Consider the following 24145-nt stretch of genomic DNA (forward strand, 5'->3'; position numbering starts at 1 on the left):
GGGACCGAATGAGAGAGTGCCACAGGCTCGGAGGCGCGGTCACGAGAGTTAGCTCTCGTTCCATTGCTTTTCTACAGACAATGGAATTCTCCGGTTGGAACATTATTGAAGATTTATGATAAAAACATAGTAAAGATTGATTCTATACTTAGTTTGACAAGTTTCTACGGGCTGTAACGGAACCTTTTGAACTTTTCGTCCGACTGGACCTGAACTCGCTTTTGGATTTGTTTACCAAACGCCCTAACAAAATAAGTTATTTGGACATAAATGATGGACATTATCGAACAAAAACAACATTTATTGTGGAACTGTGATTCCTGGGAGTGCATTTTGATGAAGATCATCAAAGGTAAGTGAATATTTATAATGCTATTTCTGACTAATGTTGACCACCCAATATGGCAGATATCTATTTGGCTGCTTTGTTGTCTGAACACTGTACTCAGATTATTGCATGGTTAGCTTGTTCCGTAAAGTTTTTTGAAATCTGACACAGCGGTTGCATTAAGGAGAAGTTTATCTCTAATTCCATACTTAACACTTGTATTTTCATCAACATTTATAATGAGTATTTCTGTAAATAGATGTGGCTCTCTGCACAATCACCGCATGTTTCAGAACTACTGAACGTAACGCGCCAATATAAAATGAGATTTTTTTTTGTATAAATATGCACTTTATCGAACGAAACATACATGTATTGTGTAACATGAAGTCATCAAAATGAAGTCATTGTATTTATCATCATTAGTCATTTAGGTCGACATTGGATCATTCAGAGATCCTCACTGAACTTCTGGAGAGAGTTTGCTGCACTGAAAGTAAAGGGGCTGAATAATTTTGCACGCCCAATTTTTCAGTTTTTGATTTGTTAAAAAAGTTTGAAATATCCAATAAATGTCGTTCCACTTCATGATTGTTTATCTCTAATTCCATACTTAACACTCCGTATTGTCCCACTTGTTGTTGATTCTTCACAAAAAAATACAGTTTTATATCTTTATGTTTGAAGCTTGAAATGTCGCAAAGTTCAAGGGGGCCGAATACTTTCGCAAGGCACTGTATCAACCTGGACTGTCGCTTTTTCAATAGGAGAGGGAGAGACAATGGCTGCCACACTGTTGCGCAAGCAAAACTCTGCGAACACCCAGCTATCCACTGACGCAATGTTATTTTCTCGCTCATTTTTCAAAACAAAAGCCTGAAACTATGTCTAAAGACTGTTGACACCTTGAGGAAGCCATAGGAAAAGGAATCTGGTTGATATCCCTTTAAATGGAGGCAATGCATCCAATGGAACAGAGCGCTTTCAGGAAAAACAGCACTTCCTGGTTTGATTTTCCTCAGGTTTTCGCCTGCAATACCAGTTCTGTTATAAAACTTTAGAGTGTTTTCTATCCTAATCTGACAATTATATGCATATTCTCGGCCTGAGAAATAGGCAGTTTCAAATGGGTACGTTTTTTTGCCAAAAACGAAAATCCTGCCCCCTACACCCGAGACGTTTTAACCAATAATGCGGTTTTAAGAAGAAAAGAAAAAAGAGATAAGAATAACAAATGATTAAAGAGAAGCAGTAAATAACAATAGTGGGTCTGTATACAGGGGGTACCGGTGTCAAGGTAATTGAAGTAATACAGTTGAAGTCGGAAGTTTACATACACCTTTGCCAAATACATTTAAACTCAGTTTTTCACAATTCCTGACATTTAATCCTAAAAATTCCCTGTCTTAGGTCAGTTAGGATCACCACTTTGTTTTCAGAATGTGAAATGTCAGAATAATATTAGAGATAATCATTTATTTCAGCTTTTATTTCTTTAATCACATTCCCAGTGGGTCAGAAGTTTACATGCACTCAATTCGTATTTGGTAGCATTGCATTTTAATTGTTTAACATGGATCAAAGGTTTCGGGTAGCCTTCCACAAGCTTCCCACAATAAGTTGAGTGAATTTTGGCCCATTCCTCCTGACAGAGCTGGTGTAACTGAGTCAGGTTTGTAGGCCTTCTTGCTCACACACACTTTTTTAGTTCTGCCCACACATGTTCTACAGGATTGAGGTCAGGGCTTTGTGATGGCCACTCCAATACATTGACTTTGTTGTCCTTAAGCCATTTTCCCACAACTTTGGAAGTATGTTTGAGGTCATTGTCCATTTGGAAGATCAATTTGCGCCCCAGTTTTAACTTCCTGACTGATGTCTTGAGATGTTGCTTCAATATATCCACATAATTTTCATTCCTTATGAAGCCATTTATTTTGTGAAGTGCACTAGGCCTTCCTGCAGCAAAGCACCCCCACAACATGATGCTGCCACCCCCGTGCTTCACGGTTGGGATGGTGTCCTTCAGCTTGCAAGCCTTCCCTTTTTTCCTCCAAACATAATGATGGTCGTTAGGGCTGAACAGTTCCATTTTTGTTTCATCAGACCAGAGAACATTACCCCAAAAAGTACAATCTTTGTCCCCATGTGCAGTTGCAAACCGTAGTCTGGCTTTTTTATGGCGGTTTTGGGGCAGTTGCTATTTCCTTCAGCGGCCTTTCAAGTTATGTCGATATAGGACTCATTTTACTGTGGATGTAGATACTTTTGTACCTGTTTCCTTCAGCATCTTCACAAGGTCCTTTGCTGTTGTTCTGGGATTGATATGCTCTTTACGCACCAAAGTACATTCATCTTTAGGAGATAGAATGCGTCTCCTTCCTGAGCGGTATGACTGCTGCGTGGTCCCATGGTGTTTATACTTGCTTACTATTGTTTGTACAGATGAACGTGGTACCTTCAGACATTTGGAATTTGCTCCTAACGATGAACCACACTTGTGGAGGTCTACAATTATTTTTCTGAGGTCTTGGCAGATTTCTTTAGATTTTCCCATGATGTCAAGCAAAGAGGTACTGCATTTGAAGGTAGGCCTTGAAATACATCCACAGGTAAACCTCCAATTGATTCAAACAATGTCTATTAGCCTATCAGAAGCTTCTAAAGCCATAACATAATTTTCTGGAATTTTCTAAGCTGTTTTATAGGTACAGTCAACTTAGTGTATGTAAACGTCTGACGGACTGGAATTGAGATACAGTGAAATAATTTGTCTGTAAACATTGGAGAAATTACTTGTATCATGCACAGTGTAGATGTCCTGACTTGCCAAAACTATAGTTTGTTAACAAGAATTTTGTTGGGGGGAAAAATAGTTTTAATGACTCCAACCTAAGTGTATGTAAACTTCCAACTTCAACTGTATGTACATGTTGGTACAGTTTTTAAAGTGACTGTGCATAGATAATAACAAAGAGTAGCAGCAGCGTTCCAGATTGGGTAGCCATTCAATTAGCTGTTCAGGAGGCTTATGGCTTGGGGGTAGAAGCTATTTATGAGCCTCTTGGACATAGACTTTGCGCTCCGGTACCGCTTGTCGTGCGGTAGCAGAAAGAACAGTCTGACTAGGGTGGCTGGAGTCATTGACAATTTTTTTAGGTCCTTCCTCTGACACGGCATGGTATAGAGGACCCTCTGTAGTGCCTTGCTGTCAGAGGCCGAGCAGTTGCCGTACCAGGCAGTTATGCAAACCGGTTGGATGCTCTCTATTTTGCAGCTTTAAAATCTTTTGAAGATCTGAGGACCCATGCCAAATATTTTCAGGCTCCTGAGGGGGAATAGGTTTTGTCATGCCCTCTTCATGACTGTCTTGGTGTGCTTGGACCATGTTAGTTTGTTGGTGATGTTGACACCAAGGAATTTGAAGCTTTCAACCTGCTCAACTACAGCCCCGTCGATGAGAATGGGGGTGTGCTCGGTCCTCTTTTTCTGTAGTCCACAATCTCCTATGTCACATTGAGGGAGAGGTTGTTGTCCTTGCACAACACGGTCAGGTCTCTGACCTCCACCCTATAGGCCGTCTCATCGTTGTCGGTTATCAGGCCTACCACTGTTGTGTCATCAACAAACTTAATGATGGTGTTGGAGTCATGCCTGCCCGTGCAGTCATGAGTGAACAGGGAGTACAGGAGGGGACTGAGCATGCACCCCTGAGGGGCCCCCATGGGGAGGATCAGGGTGGTGGATGTGTTGTTACCTTCCCTTACTACCTGGGGGTGGTCCGTCAGGAAGTCCAGGATCCAGTTGCAGGGAAGTGTTTAGTCCCAGGGTCCTTAGCTTAGTGATGAGCTTTGAGGGCACTATGGTGTTGAACACTGAGCTGTAGTCAATGAATAGCATTCTCACATAGGTATTCCTTTTGTCCATGTGGGAAAGGGCAGTGTGGAGTGCAATAGAGATTGCATCATCTGTGGATCTTTTGGTGTGGTATGCAAATTGGAGTGGGTCTAGGTTTTCTGGGAAAATGGTGTCATGAGCTTTCAAAGCATTTCATGACTACATACGTGAGTGTACGCGTCGGTAGTAATTTAAGCAGGTTACCTTAGTATTCTTGGGCACAGGGACTATGGTGGTCTGCTTGAAACATGTCATTACAAACTCAGACAGGGAGAGGTTGAAAATGTCAGTGAAGATACTTGCCAGTTGGTCAGCACATGCTCAGAGTACACATCCTGCTAATCCGTCTGGCCCTGCGGCCTTGTGAATGTTGACCTGTTTAAAGGTCTTACTCACATTGGCTGCGGAGAGCGTGATCACACAGTCATCCGGAACAGCTGATGCTCTCATGCATATTTCAATGTTACTTGCCTCGAAGCAAGCAAGAAAGTAGTTTAGCTCGTCTAGTAGGCTCGTGTCACTGGGCAGCTCTCGGCTGTGCTTCCCTTTGTAGTCTAATGTTTTGCAAGCCCTGCCACATCCGAAGAGCATCGGAGCCGGTGTAGTACGATTCGATCCTAGTCCTGTATTGACGCTTTGCCTGTTTGAAGGTTCGTCAGAGGGCATAGCGGGATTTCTTATAAGCTTCTGAGACCCGGCCCTTGAAAGTGGCAGCTCTAGCCTTTAGCTCAGTGCGAATGTTGCCAGGAAGATTTTCCAGTCTGTGCTAGCAAAACAGTCCTGTAGTTTAGCATCTGCTTTATCTGACCACGTTTTTATAGACCGAGTCACTGGTGCTTCCTGATTTAATTTTTGCTTGTAAGCAGGAATCAGGAGGATAGAATTATGGTCAGATTTGCCAAGTGGAGGGAGAGGGAGAGCTTTGTACGTATCTCTGTGTGTGGAGTAAAGGTGGTCTGGAATTATTTTCCCTCTGGTTGCACATTTAATATGTTGATAGAAATTAGGTGAAACTGATTTTAGTTTCCCTGCATTAAACTCCCCGGCCTCTAGGAGCGCCGCCTCTGGATGAGCGTTTTCCTGTTTGCTTATGTTGGTATACAGCTCATTGAGTGAGGTTTTAGTGCCAGCGTCGGTCTGTGGTGGTATGTAGGGTGGTCTACAGTTTATCATGAGATACTCTACCTCAGGCAAGCAAAACTTCGAGACTTCCTTAGATATTGTGCACCAGCTGTGGTTTACATTAATGCATAGGCCCCTGCCCCATGTCTTACCAGAGGCTGCAGTTCTGTCCTGCCGATAGTGTATAACCCGCCATCTGTATGTTCTTAATGTCGTCGTTTAGCCACGACTCGGTGAAACATAAGATATTACAGTTTTTAATGTCCCGTTGGTAGGATAAACGTGCTTTCAGTTCATCCCATTTATTTTCCAGCGATTGAATGTTAGGTAGCAGGACTGAAGTCGTGGGCAGATTAGCTACTCGTCGCCTGATCCTCAGAAGACACCCTGATCTCTTTCCACTAAATCTGCGTTTCCTTCTCCAGTGAATAACGGGGACCTGGGCTTGGTCGGGTGTCTGTATTATATCCCTCCCGCCCGACTCATTGAAGAAGAACTCTTTGTCCAGTTTGAGGTGAGCAATCGTAGTTCTGATGTCCAGAAGCTCTTTCCGGTCATAAGATAGCAGCAACATTATGTACAAAACAAGTTCCGAACAATGCGGAAAAAAAGAAAAAAAAATTGCATTGTTGGTTAAGAGCCGAGAAGACGGCAGCCTTCCCCCTTCGGCACCATACTATTTAAGGGTGCTATTGAACCAGGGACTACAGTGACGCCTCTTGCACTGAGATGCAGTGCCTTAGACTGCTGCACCACTTGGGAGCCTTTAAGGACGCAATGTGAAATGAATATGGTTGATTTTTAAGGTTTTGGAAAAGTGCAGTGAATAGTGCCACTTTCTAGGATGTCAATATCAATTAATTTATTTATGTTTGTTTGTAATTTTGTCTGGACCTTTAATCACATGTGTTATTGTTTTTACCATTGAGGACCACTTTGGAAACAAGCCTTTTAATTCATACTTTTAATTGATATCCTCTGGGTCCACATTGTACATTTTGTTGTATATGTTTGTTACCCAAAATAAATTATATTTCATTTAATGGATGTCTTTGAAACATTTTAATGTAAACAATTTCAAATGTAATGATATTGAACTCAATAGATGCCCAACAATTGAACAGAGCAGTAGCTGAGTTTATGTGTATGGATCAGGTGCCGTTGTGTGACTGGCTAATATACCTTGTATTTTTTTAGGTGGTATCGAGTATCGTGATACTAACCTGATATCGGTACGGTATCGTGACCACACAAAATTTTGCTTTGGGGCGTAGAGTATTTTTTTGTTCAATTTTAAAGCAAGTTTGCTGCAATTCTACATAATTTTGCCATTGGCCAAAGAGAAGATTTAGCAATTTTATAGCACAGTTCTACTAAATTTGCCATGGGGCGGAAAAATGTGCAGTTTTACAGCGAATTTGCTGCAATTCTACACATTTTGTCATGCAGTGGATTTTTCCATGACTTATGTCATGTTAATATGATATCTGATTGAGACTGAAAACAAACAGTGACTGACATAAAAAGAGAAAATGCTGATGCACGACCAAATTTCAAAATTGCACCTTGTGTATCCTTCTATTCTACCCCTAAACAGTAAGTTGAGAACCCGGCTGAGTTCCACCATCCCTGCACAACAGTATGCCTAACAACAGGACTGAGATGTCCATTTGCTGATTATGGGTTTCTTGTTACACTATATATACAAAAGTATGACGACAACCCATCAAAAGGAAGTTTGTTCTGAAGTGTCTGTCCTATATCTGAGAGATAGATAGATACAGAATGAGATACAGTATGTTGATCACTTGTCCACTGTCTTTTGTGCCATGGTATTTTTATAAATGGTCTTTCTAGACAGAAATTTTAACACCTGGTATTTTCCAATACACTTTGGCATATCAAATGCTGTGGTTGTTTGACAATGGTATTTCCCTCCACACCCTCAGGAATCCAAAAAGCACCTTGCTGGCCTGGGCTCCTTGGGACTGGGCAACCTCATCACAGAGATCACTGCTAGTGAGGAGGACGATCTGGACGAGGATGGAGACACAGGTAAGAGGGTGAGAGTAAGGCTGTGGGTGGGGTAGTTCCTAGCCCTACAGAGCTCTCTGTCATGTACAGTGCCTTCAGAAAGTATTCATACACCATGACTTATTCCACATTTTGTTGTGTAACAGCCTAAACCAAAAGAAATCTCACCATCTCCACACAATAGTCAATAATGACAAAGTGAAAACCTGTTTTTAGTAATGTTTGAGATACAGAGGTATCTAATTTACATTGGTATTCATACCCCTGAGTCAATACTTTGTAGAAGCAACTTTGGCAGCAATTACAACTGTGAGTCTTTCTGTGTCTCTCTTAAGAGCTTTCCACACCTGAATTGTGCAACATTTTCCCATTATTGTTTTCAGAATTCTTCAAGCTCTGCCTAATTGGTTGTTGATCATTGCTAGACAAATATTTTCATGTACATTTAAGTCAAAACTGTACCTCGGCCATTCACTGTCTTCTTGTAAGCAACTCGTATAGATTTTGCCTTGTGTTTTAGGTTATTGTCCTGCTGAAAGGTAAATTCATCTCCCAGTGTCTGGTAGAAAGCAGACTGAACCAGGTTTTCCTCTAGGATTCCGTTTCTATTTTATCCAAAAACCTCCCCAGTCCTAATGACTACAAGCAAACCCATAACATGATGCACTGTGATTGGAAATATGGAGGGTGGTACTGTGTTGTATAGGATTTGCCTCAGACATAACATGTTGTATTCAGGACAAAAAGTGAATTGCTTTGCCACATGTTTTGCTTTTTTTTAACTTTAGTTCCTTGTTGCAAACAGGAATCAGGTTTTGTAATATTTTTTATTCTGTACAGGCTTCCTTTTCACTCTGTCAATTAGGTTAGTACTGTGGCGTAACTACAATGTTGTAATGTCCATCCTTAGTTTTCTCCTATCACAGCCATTAAACTCTGTAACTGTTTTAAAGTCACCATTGGCCTCGTGGTGAATTCCCTGAGTGGTTTCCTTCCTCTCTGGCAACTGAGGTTAGGAAGGATGCCTGTATCTTTGTAGTGTAATTAATAACTTCACCATGCCCAAAGGGATATTCAATGTCTGCTTTTCTTTTTACCCATCTACCAATAGGTGCCCTTCTTTGCAAGGCATTGGAAATCCTCCCTGGTCTTTGTTGTTGTATCTGTGTTTGAAATTCACTGCTCAACTGAGGGACCTTACAGATTATGTTATGTGTGTGGAACAGAGATGAGGTAGTCATTAAAAAATCATGTTAAACTCTATGCAACTTATTATATGACTTGTTAAGCCCATTTTTTTAAACTCATGAACGTGTTTATGCTTGCCTTAACAAAGGGGTTGAATGATTATTGACTTTTCCAACATAGTGACATTATGGGGTATTGTGTTAAGGCCAGTGACACAACATCTCAATTTAATCCATGTTAAATTTAGGCTGTAACTCAACAAAATGTGGAAAAAGTCTAGGAGTCATGAACAGTCAATATGCTCCTTAGTTGTGTTTGTAAATGCTGTGATAAATGAGTGACGGTTTCGTGTCCTGTTTCTTATGCAGGCTGGGTGAAGAACGATGCCGATGCAGTTGATTATTCTGACATCAACGAGGTGGCTGAAGATGAGACTAAGAAGTATCGTCAGGCCATGGGCAGCCTGCAGCCTACGAGGAGAACAGGTGCAGTAATACGCATGCAACTAGTCACATAAAATGAGTACACAAAACATTAAGAACACCTGCTGTTACATATGTACAGTTGAAGTCGGAGTTTACATGCACTTAGGTTGGAGCCATTAAAACGTGTTTTTCAACCACTCCACAAATTTCTTGTTAACAAACTAGAGTTTTGGCAAGTTGGTTACGACATCTACCTTATGCATGACACAAGTAAGTTTTCCAACAATTGTTTACAGACAGATTATTTCACTTATAATTCACTGTATCACAATTCCAGTGGGTCAGAAGTTTACATGCACTAAGTTGACTGACTGTGCCTTTAAACAGCTTGGAAAACTCCAGAAAATGATGTCATGTCTTTTGAAGCTTCTGATAGGCTAATTGACATCATTTGAGTCAATTGGAGGGGTACCTGTGGATGTATTTCAAGGCCTACCTTCAAATTCAGTGGGAAATGGGAAAATCAAAAGAAATCAGCCAAGACCTCAGAAAAATAATTGTAGACCTCCACAAGTCTGGTTCATCCTTGGGAGCAATTTCCAAACGCCTGAAGGTAAAACATTCATCTGTACAAACAATAGTACACAAGTATAAACACCATTGGACCACGTAGCCGTCATACCGCTCAGGAAGGAGACGCATTCTGTCTCCTAGAGATGAACGTACTTTGGTGCGAAAAGTGCAAATCAGTCCCAGAACAACACCAAAGGACTTTGTGAAGATGCTGGAGGAAACAGGTACAAAAGTATCTATATTCACAGCAAAACGAGTCCGATATCGACATAACCTGAAAGGCCGCTCTGCAAGGAAGAAGCCACTGCTCCAAAACCGCCATAAAAAAAGCCAGACTATGGTTTGCAACTGCACATGGGGAAAAAAATCATACTTTTTGGAGAAATGTCCTCTGGTCTGATGAAACAAAAATTGAACTGTTTGGCCATCATGACCATCGTTATGTTTGGAGGAAAAAGGGGGATGCTTGCAAGCTGAAGAACACCATCGCAGCCGTGAATCACAGGGGTGGCAGCATCATGTTGTGGGGGTGCTTTACTGCAGGAGGGACTGGTGCACTTCACAAAATAGATGGCATCATGAGGGAGGAAAATTATGTGGATATATTGAAGCAACATCTCAAGACATCAGTCAGGAAGTTAAAGCTTGGTTGCAAATGGGTCTTCCAAATGGACAATGACCCCAAGCATACTTCCAAAGTTGTGGCAAAATGGCTTAAGGACAACAAAGTCAAGGTATTGGAGTGGCCATCACCAAGCCCTGACCTCAATCCTATAGAAGATTTGTGGGCAGAACTGAAAAAGTGTGTGCGAGCAAGGAGGCCTACAAACCGGACTCACTTACACAAGCTCTGTCAGGAGGAATGGGCCAAAATTCACCTAACTTATTGTGGGAAGCTTGTGGAAGGCTACCTGAAACGTTTGACCCAAGTTAAACAATTTGAAGGCAATGCTACTAAATACTAATTGAGTGTATGTGAACTTCTGACCCACTGGGAATGTGATGAAAGAAATAGAAGCTGAAATAAATCATTCTCTCTACTGTTTTTCTGACATTTCACAGTCTTAAAATTAAGTGGTGATCCTAACTGACCTAAGTCAGGGAATTTTTACTAGGATTAAATGTCAGGAATTGTGAAAAACTGAGTTTAAATGTATTTGGCTAAGGTGTATGTTAACTTCCAACTTCAACTGTATAATACTATACACAGACCTCTAGGAGTGCTTGTACCCTAGGTTACCAGAACAGATAAATGAAGCTTATTTCATTTCCTTTCTCGTCATCAGAGACTTTGCACAGCCGGTAACAGGATACTTTTTTTCTCTCTGTCTCAGATGATGAGGATGACTATGATGCGGATTGTGAGGATATTGATGCCAAGCTTATGCCCCCTCCACCACCTCCATGTCTCCCCACGCCTGGTGGCAAGAAAGACGACTCCTCTCCCACGGCTGCAAGTGGTAAGGATCAGATAAGGAAGGGCCAAAGGGTGGAGGTCAACTGTAATTAATTTAGTCTTTGATCAATCTCGTGCCGGTGAAAATATACTTTTGTTCTGTACAAGCATAATTACTGTACAAGCATAATTCTTCATAATCTGTTATAAAGTAAACATGGATATTGATGTATTTAATGTCAAGAATACATGCTAGTAAGTTAGCACTCATCAGAGGGGCTCTAACCCTAGTGTATGCTATTGTGTTGTCCACAGTTGGGGATGAAGGAGACGGGATCATCCTGCCCTCCATCATTGCTCCTTCCTCTCTGGTAGACAAAGTGGATTTCAGCAGTTCCTCAGATTCTGAATCGGAGACAGACCGGCCATCTGCAGGCCCTGGGTCAGGGGGTTCTCCAGCCTGCCTCAGCTTGCCCCTGGCTGGCATCATGCAGAAGGATGCTGCCAAAGCCCTGCCTGGTGTCACACAGCTTTTCCCAGAGTTCAGGCCTGGAAGGGTGAGCTGTCCTTTTTGGAAAGACTATATAGTACACCACATAACAGAGAGTTGTGATTGGATGATTAAAACCTTTCAAAATGAATACCTATCCACTCCAGGTGCTGCGGTTCCTTCGACTGTTTGGCCCTGGGAAGAACATGCCGTCGGTGTGGCGGAGCGCACGGAGAAAGAGGAAGAGGAAGCACCGCGACCCTCAGCCAGGGACACCCCCACCAGAGGGCGCTGAGCCCATGGAGCAGCAGGGACCAGAGAAGAAGTCTGGCTGGGACTATGAATACGCCCCACCTCCACCCCCAGAACAGTGCCTGTCTGACGACGAGGTCAGTGTGCAACAACAATGGTCTTAGTCAAAGATATGCAGGACTGTGAAAACATGTTTGAAATCCCTTTGAAACTGTGTGGTTATTTACCAGTATAGTTTGTCACAGCTAATTTATGAGAGTTTACTAGGTTTAGTAATGTGATTCAGTCTCAGTATAATTATGTATGGGATCTTTCTCCTTACAAAAGGAAATGGACAAAAGTGATTGCTAGAAGATATTCTTCAATAGTTCATTCCTTGTGACTCTGCCCCCAGATCACCATGATGGCCCCAATAGAGTCCAAGTTCTCCCAGACCTCTGGAGACGGGGACAAGGTGACAGAGTCCAGGCCCAAGGTGGCAGAGTGGCGCTACGGTCCGGCCCAGCTCTGGTACGACATGATGGGGGTCCCTGACGATGGAAGTGGATTCCACTACGGCTTCAAACTGAAGGAGGAGGAGGACGATGAGCAGGAGAAACGGGAGAGGCCAGAACCACCGCCACCTTTACAACATCCCAAAGAGGTTAACACCCATACACTACACTGACGCTTTAGGATTAGATATCATGGAGTTTCTTAAAGTGGCATTCAGCAGTTGAAACAATAACAATGCGCTCTCCCACCACTATTTTGGTAAAAAGCTGAGGGATGGGGCTTGAGAAATCTAACCAGTCTTGATAGCTTTAACCATGTAGTGAGGCTATACAGTGTTTGTTTACAAACATATTACTTTGTTTACAAACATTGGAGTTAAACAATCATATATTTTGGGATCTGGGGGAGTATGACTGTTGAACTAAGCTAATGAGGCATTAATAAGTTATATTCTTCAAGAATCAATGGGTACATTGATTAATTTATAAGTTCACAAATGGATGTAGCAACTGCAGATTGCCCCTTTTTAAGAATCAATCACCCATTTCTAGCAGATTTTTCTGCGAAGAGACTTTGATTAGATCATTTGTTTTGGTACTGTCCATATGCAGCATGTTTTAGGTCGCAGGTTCAGGAATGGCTGAAGAATTGCAACAATTACCTGGAGCTAACTTTGCAAATAGCTGTAATTATACTCTTAGCAAAAATCTTTATCTTAAATTTACAATCTGTAGAAACTATGAGACTGGAAAGGTTCAGAACTTTTGTGAAACAACACAGTTGAAAAATATATGGCAAATATAAATCCAAACTGGATGGTGTTCAGAGGTATATGGGAGGGGTTGAGGGTAGCTGAAGGATGGGACTAAAAACAAAAAAAAGATAACTATTGTAAAATATACTGTGTCTGTAAAATGTATAGTATGTATAAGCTGGAAGTAGAAGCCTAAGGGTTGTTGTCCTTAAGTTTACTCCAATTAGGAGACTGGTGGTAGGGTTAGGTGAAAAAATAAAGGAAAATATATTTTAAAATATATACAGAACCAGTCAAAAGTTTGGACACATCTAATCATTTGCTGGTTAAGTGTGCCTTGAATTCAAAATAGATATTTGACAGTGTCACCAGCAAAGCACCCCCACACCATCACACCACCTCCTCCATGCTTCACGGTGGGAACCACACATGCGGAGATCATCCGTTCACCTTCTCTGCATCTCACAAAGACATGGCGGTTGGAACCAAAAATCTAATTTGGACACATTTCCACCGGTCTAATGTCCATTGCTCGTGTGTCTTGGCCCAAGCAAGTCTCTTCTTCTTATTGGTGTCCTTTAGTAGTGGTTTCATTGCAGCAGTTCGGCCATGAAGGCCCGATTCACCCAGTCTCCTCTGAACAGTTGATGTTGAGATGTGTCTTTTACTTGAACTCTATGGAGCATTTATTTGGGCTGCAATTTCTGAGGGGCAGTTAACTCTGATGAACTTATCTTCTGCAGCAGAGGTAACGCTGGGTCTTCCTTTCCTGTAGCAGTCCTCATGAGAGACAGTTTCATCATAGCGCTTAATGGTTTTTGCGACTGCACTTGAAGAACCTTTCGAAGTTCTTGAAATTTTCCGGATTGACTGACCTTCATGTCTTAAAGTAATGATGGACTGTCGTTTCTCTTTGCTTATTTGACCTGTTATTGCCATAATATGGACTTGGTCTTTTACCAAATAGGGCTATCTTCTGTACACCACCCCTACCTTGTCACAACACAACTGATTGACTGAAACGCTTTAAGAAGGAAAGAAATTCCACAAAAAAACTTTTAACAAGGCACACCTGTTAATTGAAATGCATTCCAGTTGACTACCTCATGAAGCTGATTGAGAGAAGGCCAAGAGTGTGCAAAGCTGTCATCAAGGCAAAGGGTGGCTACTTTGAAGAACCTTAAATATAAAATATATTTTGATTTGTTTAACACTTTTTTGCTGACTACATGATTCCATATTTTGAAGGTTTTATTTTTTATTTAACCTTTAACTAGGCAAGTCATGTGCTATTTCATAGTTTTGATGTCTTCATTATTATTAAACAATTTAGAAAATAGTAAAAAATAAAGAAAAACCGTGGAATGAGTAGGTGTATCCCACATTTTGGCTGGTACTATATACAGGTGAAGTCGGATGTTTACATACACCTTAGCCAAATACATTTAAACTCAGTTTTTCACAATTCCTGACATTTAATCCTAGTAAAAATGCCCTTTCTTGGGTCAATTAGGATCACCACCTTATTTTAAGACTGTGAAATGTCAGAATAATAGTAGAGAGAATTATTTATTTCAGCTTTGATGTATTTCATCACATTCCCAGTGGGTCGGGAGTTTACATACACTCAATTAGTATTTGGTAGCATTGCCTTCAAATTGTTTAACTTGGGTCAAACTTTTCAGGTAGCCTTCCACAAGCTTCCTACAAAAAGTTGGGTTAATTTTGGCCCATTCCACATGACAGAGCTGGTGTAACAGAGTAAGGTTTGTAGGCCTCCTTGCTCGCACACACTTTTTCAGTTCTGCCCACAAATTGTCTGTAGGCTTGAGGTCAAGGCTTTGTGATGGCACTCCAATACCTTGACTTTGTTGTCCTTAAGCCATTTTTCCACAACTTTGGAAGTATGCTTGGGGTCATTGTCCATTTGGAAGATCCATTGACTGACTGAATTTTTGAGATGTTGTTTCAATATATCCAAATAATTGTCCTTCCTCATGATGCGGTCTATTTTGTGAAGTGCACCAGTCCCTCCTGCAGCAAAGCACCCCCACAACATGATGCTGCCACCCCCCTGGCTTCACGGTTGGGATGGTGTTCTTCGGCTTGAAAAGCCTCCCTCTTTTTCCTCCAAACATAACAATGGTCATTATGGCCAAAGAGTTCTATTTTTTTTTCATCAGACCAGATGACATTTCTCCAAAAAGTACGATCTTTGTCCCCATGTGCAGTTGCAAACCGTAGTCTGTCTTTTTTATGGCGGTTTTGGAGCAGTAGCTTCTTCCTTGCAGAGCGGCCTTTCAGGTTATGTCGATATAGGACTCGTTTTACAGTGGATATAGATACTTTTGTACCTGTTTCCTCCAGCATCTTCACAAGGTCCTTTGCTGTTGTTCTGGGATTGATTTGCACTTTTCGCACCAAAGTACATTCATCTCTAGGAGACAGAGCGCGTCTCCTTCCTGAGCGGTGTGACGGCTGCGTGGTTCCATGGTGTTTATACTTGCGTACTATTGTTTGTACAGATGAATGTTTTACCTTCAGGTGTTTGGAAATTGCTCCCAAGGATGAGCCAGATAAAGCAATTTTTTTTTCTGAGTTCTTGGCTGATTTCTTTTGATTTTCCCATGATGTCAAGCAAAGAGGCACTGAGTTTGAAGGTAGGCCTTGAAATACATCCACAGGTACACCTCCAATTGACTCAAATTATGTCAATTAGCCTATCCGAAGCTTCTAAATTACATACTTTTCTGGAATTGTCCAAGCTGTTTAAAAGGCACAGTCAACTTAGTGTATGTAAACTTCTGACCCACTGGAATTGTGATACAGTGAATTATAAGCGAAATAATCCGTCTGTAAACAATTGTTGGAAAAATGACTTGTGTCATACACAAAGTAGATGTCCTAACCGACTTGCCCAAACTCTAGTTTGTTAACAAGACATTTGTGGAGTGGCTGAAAACGAGTTTTAATGACTCCATCCTAAGTGAATGTAAACTTCCCACTTCCAACTGTATATTTACAAAAAATATATATGGGGGATTGGAAATGATGCGACAATTACAGTAATGGAATTTGCAATATTAAAGCTGAACTACCCCTCAAATGTTTTGTAAATAATAATTTAGAAGAGAACAGACATCATGATTTAAAAACCTATGTTATTTGTGTGTATTTCTGTCTTTTTCTGTCTAGGAGGGCAGTGGTGACGAAAAGGACAAACAGGCCCTGGAGAATGAGCTCTTCCTGATGGTCACCCAGCTTCAGTGGGAGGATGACATAATTTGGAACGGAGAGGACGTGAAACATAAGGGCACTAAGACCCAGCGAGCCAGTCTGGCAGGGTGGCTGCCTTCCAGCATGACCCGCAACGCCAATGCCTACAATGCACAGCAGGGTGAGAGACCCGCTCACTCCAGTACCAATTAACAGACTGACCTGCATAATGGAGATTCCTACCTCATTGATATCCTATCACCAAAGCATAAACCCCACTTGTCCAGGGGACTTAGGACAAAAGTGGCAAATATAAACTGTTATAACTGTTGTGTATTTGTCTGCTTTGGGTTATCTAGGTATTCATGATGTCTATCTACACTCTACAGGTCTGAGTAGGAGTAACTCTCAGCTGGTGCCCCCCACTCCTCCACCTATGCCCAAAGCCCCTTCCATTGGCTCTGGCTCCAAGAGGGACAAACACCACCACGACCATCATGGTACTATGAGTCTATTTTACCTGCCATCTGTTGTAGAGTGTCATTTACTTTTAGAATGATGAATAATGTGATATTACAACATATCCTACATATCTCTGTTAATTGATGTGTTAAAAAGTACCACTAAAGCAGGGGTCTCCAACAGGTCGACCGCGAGCTACTAGTAGCTCACAGCCCACCTATGAGTCGCCAAACAATTCTGAAAGTACATGCAATTTTCACGTGTTTCACAGCACACTGTCATAAACAAATCTCACAAGTATCAGACACATCAAGCTCCCAGCTACTATGTAATCAATGCAACATTGATATTATCCCAAGACCTGAACTTGTGGTTAGCCTTTATTGGCTAAAAAAGCCAAACATAAAACAATATCTGCCAAATAATTTCCAACATTATTGTCCCTGTCTGTCTGTGTGGGCTCACGTTTGTCTATCACTCCCGTGTGTAGCCAGTTGGTGTGATAACCATCTTGTGAGTTTGCAGAAATACTTTCCCCAAAACCTTCTCAATTAAATGTTAACTACAAAGTATGCTTACCTGGAAGAAGTATATCATGAGTAAGTATATACAGTGTATTCGGAAAGTATTCAGACCCCTTGACTTTTTCCAAATTTTGTTACGTTATGGCCTTATTCTAAAATTGACTGAATTCATTTTTCCCTCATCAATCTACATACAATCCCCCATAATGACAAAGTGAAAACAGATATTTAGAAATACCTTAGATACATATGTTTTCAGACCCTGCTATGAGACTCGAAATTGAGTGCAGATGCATCCTGTTTCCATTGATTATCCTCAAGATGTTACTACAACTTGATTGGAGTCACATGTGGTAAATTAAATTGATTGGACATGATTTGAAAAGGCACACACCTGTTTCGATAACATCCCACAGTTGACATTGCATGTCAGAGCAAAAATCAAGCCATGAGGTGGAAGGAATTGTCCGTAGAGCTCCGATACAGAATTTTGTCGAGGCACAGATCTAGGGAGGGGTACCAAAATATGGCCTCCATCATTCTTAAATGTAAGAAGTTTGGAACCACCAAGACTCTTCCTAGAGCTGGCCGCCTGGCCAAACTGAGCAATCGGGGGAGAAGGGCCTTGGTCAGGGAGGTGACCAAGAACCCGATGGTCAATCTGAGAGAGTTCCAGAGTTTCTCTGTGGAGATGGGAGAACCTTACAGATTGACAACCATCTCTGCAGCACTCCACCAATCAGGCCTTTATGGTAGAGTGGCCAGACAGAAGCCACTCCTTAGTAAAAGGCACATGACAGCCCACTTGGAGTTTGCCAAAAGGAACCTAAAGACTCTCAGACCATGAGAAACAAGATTCTCTGATCTGATGAAACCAAGTTGGAAATATTTGGCCTGAATGCCAAGCGTCACTTCTGGAGGAGACCTGGCATCAGCCCTTACAGTGAAGCATGGTGGTGGCAGCATTATGATGTGTGGAAGTTTCTCAGCGGCAGGGACTGCGAGTCTAGTCAGGACCGAGGGAAAGATGAATGGAGTGAAGTATAAAGAGATCCTTGATGAAAACCTGCTCCAGAGTGCTCAGGACCTCAGCCTGGGATAAAGGTTCACCTTCTAACAGGACAACGACCCTAAGCACACAGCCAAGACAACACAGGAGTGCGTTCAGGACAAGCCTCTGAATGTCCTTGTGTGGCCCATCCGGAGCCCAGACTTCAACCCAATCAAACATCTCTGGAGAGACCAGAAAATAGCTGTGCAGCGACGCTCCCCATCCAACCTGACAGATCTTGAGAGGATCTGCAGAGAAGAATGGGAGAAACCCCCCAAATACAGGTGTGCCAAGCTTATAGCGTCATACCCAAGACGACTCGAGGCTGTAATCGCTGCCAAAGGTGCTTCAACAAAGTACAGAGTAAACGGTCTGAATACTTACAGTTGAAGTCAGAGGTTTACATACACCTTAGCCAAATGCGTTTAAACTCAGTTTTCACAATTCCTGATATTTAATCCTAGTAAAAATTCCCTGTCTTAGGTCAGTTAGGATCACCACCCTTATTTTAAGTATGTGAAATGTCAGAATAATATTAGAGAGAATGATTTATGTCAGCTTTTATTTTTTTCATCACATTCCCAGTGGGTCAGGAGTTTACATATACTCAATTAGTATTTGGTAGCATTGCCTTTAAATTTCCTTTAAATTGTTATTGTGTGTAGATTAGTGAAGGAAAAAAACATTTAATCCATTTTAAAATAAGGCTATAACAAAATGTGAAAAAAATCCAGTGGTCTGAATTCTTTCCGAATGCACTGTAATTTGTATGTATACTGAACAAAAATATAAATGCTCTATGTGAAGTGTTGGACCCCAGTTTCATGAATTAAAAGTTCCCAGAAATGTTACATATGCACAAAAAGCTTATTTCTCTCAATTTTGTGATCAAATTTGTTTAGGTCCCTGTGAGTGATGTATTATTTGTCAAGATAATCCACCTATCTGATAATCCACCTATAGTGGCATATCAAGAAGCTGATTAAACAGCATGATCATTGCAAAGGTACACAGGTGCACCTTGTGCTAGGGACAATAAAAGGCCACTCTTTAATGTGCAGTTTTGTTACACAACACAATTCCACAGATGTCTCAATTTTTGAGGGAGCGTGCAATTGTCAGCTGACTGCAGATATGTCCACCAGGGCTGTTGCCAGAGAATTGAATGTTAATTTCTCTACCATAAGCCGCCTCCAGCATCGTTTTTGGCAGTCCAACAGCCCTCACAACTGCAGACCACATGTATGGCATCATTTGGTCGTGCGGCTTGCTGATGTCAACGTTGTGAACAGAGTACCCCATGGTGCCGGTGGAGATATGGTATGGGCAGGCATAAGCTATGGACAAAGAACACAATTGCATTTTATCGATGGCAATTTGAAAGCACAGAGATACTGTCACGAGATCCTGATGCCCATTGTCGTACCATTCACCCACCTCCATCACCTCGTGTTTCAGCATGATAATGCACGGCTCCATGTCGCAAGGATCTGTACACAATTCCCTGACCTCAATCCAACAACTCCCAGTTCTTCCATGGCCTGCATACTCACCAGACATGTATCCATTGAGCATGTTTGGGATGCTCTGGACTGACGTGTACAACAGGGTGTTCCAGTTCCCACCAATATCCATCAATTTCGCACAGTCATTGAGGAGGAGTGGGACAACCTTCCACAGTCAACAGCCTGATGCTGAACTCTATGCGAAGACGTTGTGTCGCACTGCATGAGGCTAATGGTGGTCACACCAGATACTGACTGGTTTTCTGATCCACACCTCTACCTTTGAAGGTATTCTATCTGTGTCCAACAGATGCATATCTGTATTCCCAGTTATGTGAAATCTGTAGATTATGGCCTAATGAATTTATTTTAATTGACTGATTTCCTTATATGAATTAACATATTTTAAATTATCATCAGTAACATCTTTTAAATTGTTGCATGTTGCGTTGTATATTTTTGTTCAGTATATTATTCCTTAGTTGCGAAATTTGCAATAAAATGAGCAGCAGCAATAGGCTCCAGAACCATCGCTACACCACCACATTACATGGCACATTCCTCACTCGCTAGATGTGGACGCGAATGGCCAGATTACACACACAATTATTATTATTTTCTTCTCCAAGACCTAAAACAAAAAAAGATATTTTGATGTGATTTAAACATTGATATGGACTCAGAACATCCAATTCAATTGTTTATCTATGAACAATTGTAATTGAGAGTGAAAAACAACAATTCTAAAACCAGGAAAAATTAAACTGAGAACATAATTTGAGAAAATATAGAACATAATTTGGGGGGGGGGGGGATCACTGATTTTGTAGGGGCCCCTTTAGTTGTTTATTAACCATTATTTGACCAGGTATATTAACAGAAAACACAGTGCACTACTTTCTCTTGTACACCAAGGACCAGGGGAAGAGTTGCAGGGCAGAGGAGCTAGAAAACAATGAGTAGCTTGTGATATGTACATTTTTTAAAAGTAGCTCTCATGCTAGAAAAGGTTGGCGACCCCTGCTTTAAAGAGAGAGTAAATCTCTCACTACTGTTTTCCTATTGGTCTTTCCACAGCCACTCATGAAGAGGATGCCCCCTGGTTCTCCATCTTCCCCATTGACAATGAGGAGCTGGTGTACGGGCGCTGGGAGGACAACATCATCTGGGATGACCAGGCCATGGACCGCATGCTCTCACCCCCTGTCCTCACCCTAGACCCCAACGATGAGAACATCATTTTAGGTATTGCCCCTTTCTTAGTGAACTGTGTGTACACTGTTTTTCAGTCAGTTTAAGCAAGTTATGAAATATCTTGATGGTCTCTGTAACCTATTGAATGCTTTGATCGATCCACTAATCTCTAAATTTGGCCTCTTGCAGAAATCCCAGATGAGAAGGAGTCTGAGCGTATGTCCCACTCTCCGTCCAAGGAGAACAAGAAGGAGTCATCACTAAAGAAGAGCCGCATCCTGTTGGGGAAGACTGGGGTCATAAAAGATGAGCCTCAACAGGTACTACAGGACTGGACCATGGAACATACAGTGGGGCAAAAAAGTATTTAGTCAGCCATCAATTGTGCAAGTTCTCCCACTTAAAAAGATGAGAGAGACCTGTAATTTTCATCATAGGTACACTTCGACTATGACAGACAAAATGAGAAGATAAAAATCCAGAAAATCACATTGTAGGATTTTTAATGAATTGATTTGCAAGTAAGTATTTGGTCAATAACAAACGTTTATCTCAATATTTTGTTATATACCCTTTGTTGGCAATGACAGAGGTCAAACGTTTTCTGTAAGTCTTCACAAGGTTTTCACACACTGTTGCTGGTATTTTGGCCCATTCCTCCATGCAGATCTCCTCTAGAGCAGTGATGTTTTGGGGCTGTTGCTGGGCAACACAGACTTTCAACTCCCTCCAAAAATGTTCTATGGGGTTGAGATCTGGAGACTGGCAAGGCCGCTCCAGGACCTTGAAATGCTTCTTACGAAGCCACTCCTTCGTTGCCCGGGCGGTGTGTTTGGGATCATTGTCATGCTGAAAGACCCAGCCATGTTTCATCTTCAATGCCCTTGCTGACGGAAGGAGGTTTTCACTAAAAAGCTCACGATACATGGCCCCATTCATTCTTTCCTTTACACGGATCAGTTGTCCTGGTCCCTTTGCAGAAAAACAGCCCCAAAGCATGATGTTTCCACCCCCATGCTTCACAGTAGGTATGGTGTTCTTTGGATGCAACTCAGCATTCTTTGTCCTCCAAACACAACGAGTTGAGTTTTTACCAAAAAAGATATTTTTTGGTTTCATTTGACCATATGACATTCTCCCAATCTTCTTCTGGATCATCCAAATGCTCTCTAGCAAACTTCAGACGGACGTGGACATGTACTGGCTTAAGCAGGGGGACACGTCTGGCACTGCAGGATTTGAGTCCCTGGCAGTGTAGTGTGTTACTGATGGTAGGCTTTGTTACTTTGATCCCAGCGCTCTGCAGGTCATTCACTAGGTCCTCCCGTTTGGTTCTGGGATTTTTGCTCACCGTTCTTGTGATCATTTTAACCCCACGGGGTGAGATCTTGTGTGGAGCCCCAGATCGAGGGAGATTATCAGTGGTCTTGTATGTCTTCCATTTCCTAATAATTGCTCCCACAGTTGATTTCTTCAAACCAAGCTGCTTACCTATTGCAGATTCAGTCTTCCCAGCCTGGTGCAGGTCTACAATTATGTTTCTGGTGTCCTTTGACAGCTTTTTGGTCTTGGCCATAGTAGAGTTTGGAGTGTGACTGTTTGAGGTTGTGGACAGGTGTCTTTTATATTGATAACAAGTTCAAACATGTGCCATTAATACAGGTAACGAGTGGAGGACAGAGGAGCCTCTTAAAGAAGAAGTTACAGGTCTGTGAGAGCCAGAAATCTTGCTTGTTTGTAGGTGACCAAATACTTATTTTCCACCATAATTTCCAAATAAATAAATTAAAAATCCTACAATGTGATTTTCTGGATTTTTTTTCTTGTTTTGTGTGTCATAGTTGAAGTGTACCTATGATGAAAATTACAGGCCTCTCTCATCTTTTTAAGTGGGAGAACTTGCACAATTGGTGTCTGACTAAATACTTTTTTGCCCCACTGTAACATAGATCTGCCATTCAACAGGTACTACAGGACTGGACCATGGAACATAACATAGATCTGCCATTCAACAGGGACTCCAGGACTGGACCATGGAACATAACATAGATCTGCCATTCAACAGGGACTACAGTCCCTGAACTAACCTGCTCTAACTCCTTTTCTGTTTTGTCTGCTGCCTACAGAACATGTCCCAGCCTGAGGTGAAGGACCCATGGAACCTGTCCAATGATGAGTTCTATTATCCTAAGCAGCAAGGCCTGAGGGGCACCTTCGGTGGCAACATCATTCAGGTGGGCACTAGATTCTCTCCTGTGAGCTCTGTTCCTATACAGGTTGATTAGCAGTTGAAGAGTATAATCTTAAAGATGCACTATGCCGAAATCACTCTGCAATTTCCTGGTTGCTAAAATTCAAATAGTTCACCTAAATTCAGTTTGTGACAAAACAAGCAGTCATTGTGGAGAGAATAATCTAAACCGCTCTGAAATATATTTTCCATAAAATTATAGTTTTTTCAACTGTTTGAAACTGGTGTACAAAACCCAAAGTAAAAGACGCAAAAACGAAACTTGGTAACGGGAAGCATAGAAATAGCGCACATAGAACATATCTACCACTTTTTAGACTTGCTTTGAATGAGAAATAAATATCTATAACTCACATCTATATGTGAATTTAGTCGAGTCACACAAAAAGTTACATATTGTAGCTTTAACCCCCTAAGGTCGATTTCCACACCCCCGCGGAAATCTAATTAGCATAATAATAATAAATCCCCATAAAAATCTGTCAATTTAAACTAGAGATATCTGTTTTTTTTGCATTGGATGCATCTCAATCCACCACATCCATCAGTGCCACACTTCCGCATCTGTGGTGAAAGGTACCAGAGCTAGAGAGGTGTTTGTCAGACCATGGGACATCCCGAAAATCAGAACGGTTTGGCCTACACGACTCAAATAAAGAGATATACAGTATCTCTCAGATGTAGAACAGACATTTCAGAACAAACTTCCTTTAGATTTTTTGGCTGGACTATCTGTTGTTCCATGTAGTAAATCTGTTATTCAATGCATTTGTATGTGCTAATAGCAGTAAGCTGAATTTTGTTTTTCAATTTTATTTTTTACTTCAAGGGGTCTTAAAATTCCAAATCAAATAGCAAAATGATCCTTGGTATGACCTTAACATAATTCCATATAGCTTAGACTGGTTATTGCCAAAAATAAGGGGTTAAATACATGTATTAAAAATAGCTTAGTAGAACCCCCCCGTCTCAGACAGGGCTTAGACTC

General features: G+C 41.5%; 1 protein-coding gene across 11 annotated transcripts in view; it reads left to right on the forward strand.

Moving 5' to 3' along the window:
• Window positions 1-24145, forward strand: part of LOC135550596 (transcription initiation factor TFIID subunit 1-like) — a 61978-nt gene that overhangs the window by 9586 nt on the left and 28247 nt on the right. For 7 of the 11 annotated variants that reach the window (XM_064981548.1, XM_064981551.1, XM_064981549.1 and 4 more), the window contains exons 3-13: window positions 7297-7402; window positions 8938-9054; window positions 10902-11027; window positions 11279-11520; window positions 11621-11842; window positions 12100-12348; window positions 16150-16351; window positions 16530-16670; window positions 20790-20957; window positions 21096-21226; window positions 23033-23140. In XM_064981548.1, the coding sequence (XP_064837620.1) occupies window positions 7297-7402; window positions 8938-9054; window positions 10902-11027; window positions 11279-11520; window positions 11621-11842; window positions 12100-12348; window positions 16150-16351; window positions 16530-16670; window positions 20790-20957; window positions 21096-21226; window positions 23033-23140 (1812 nt within the window). Of the gene's footprint in view, window positions 1-5782; window positions 5862-7296; window positions 7403-8937; window positions 9055-10901; window positions 11028-11278; window positions 11521-11620; window positions 11843-12099; window positions 12349-16149; window positions 16352-16529; window positions 16671-20789; window positions 20958-21095; window positions 21227-23032; window positions 23141-24145 lie in introns of those variants that run through there. The other 4 variants (XM_064981555.1, XM_064981558.1, XM_064981556.1 and 1 more) reach the window with 2 other exon arrangements.

The sequence above is a fragment of the Oncorhynchus masou genome, chromosome 12 (genome assembly GCF_036934945.1).
Source record: "Oncorhynchus masou masou isolate Uvic2021 chromosome 12, UVic_Omas_1.1, whole genome shotgun sequence".
Taxonomy (NCBI): Eukaryota; Metazoa; Chordata; class Actinopteri; order Salmoniformes; family Salmonidae; genus Oncorhynchus; species Oncorhynchus masou.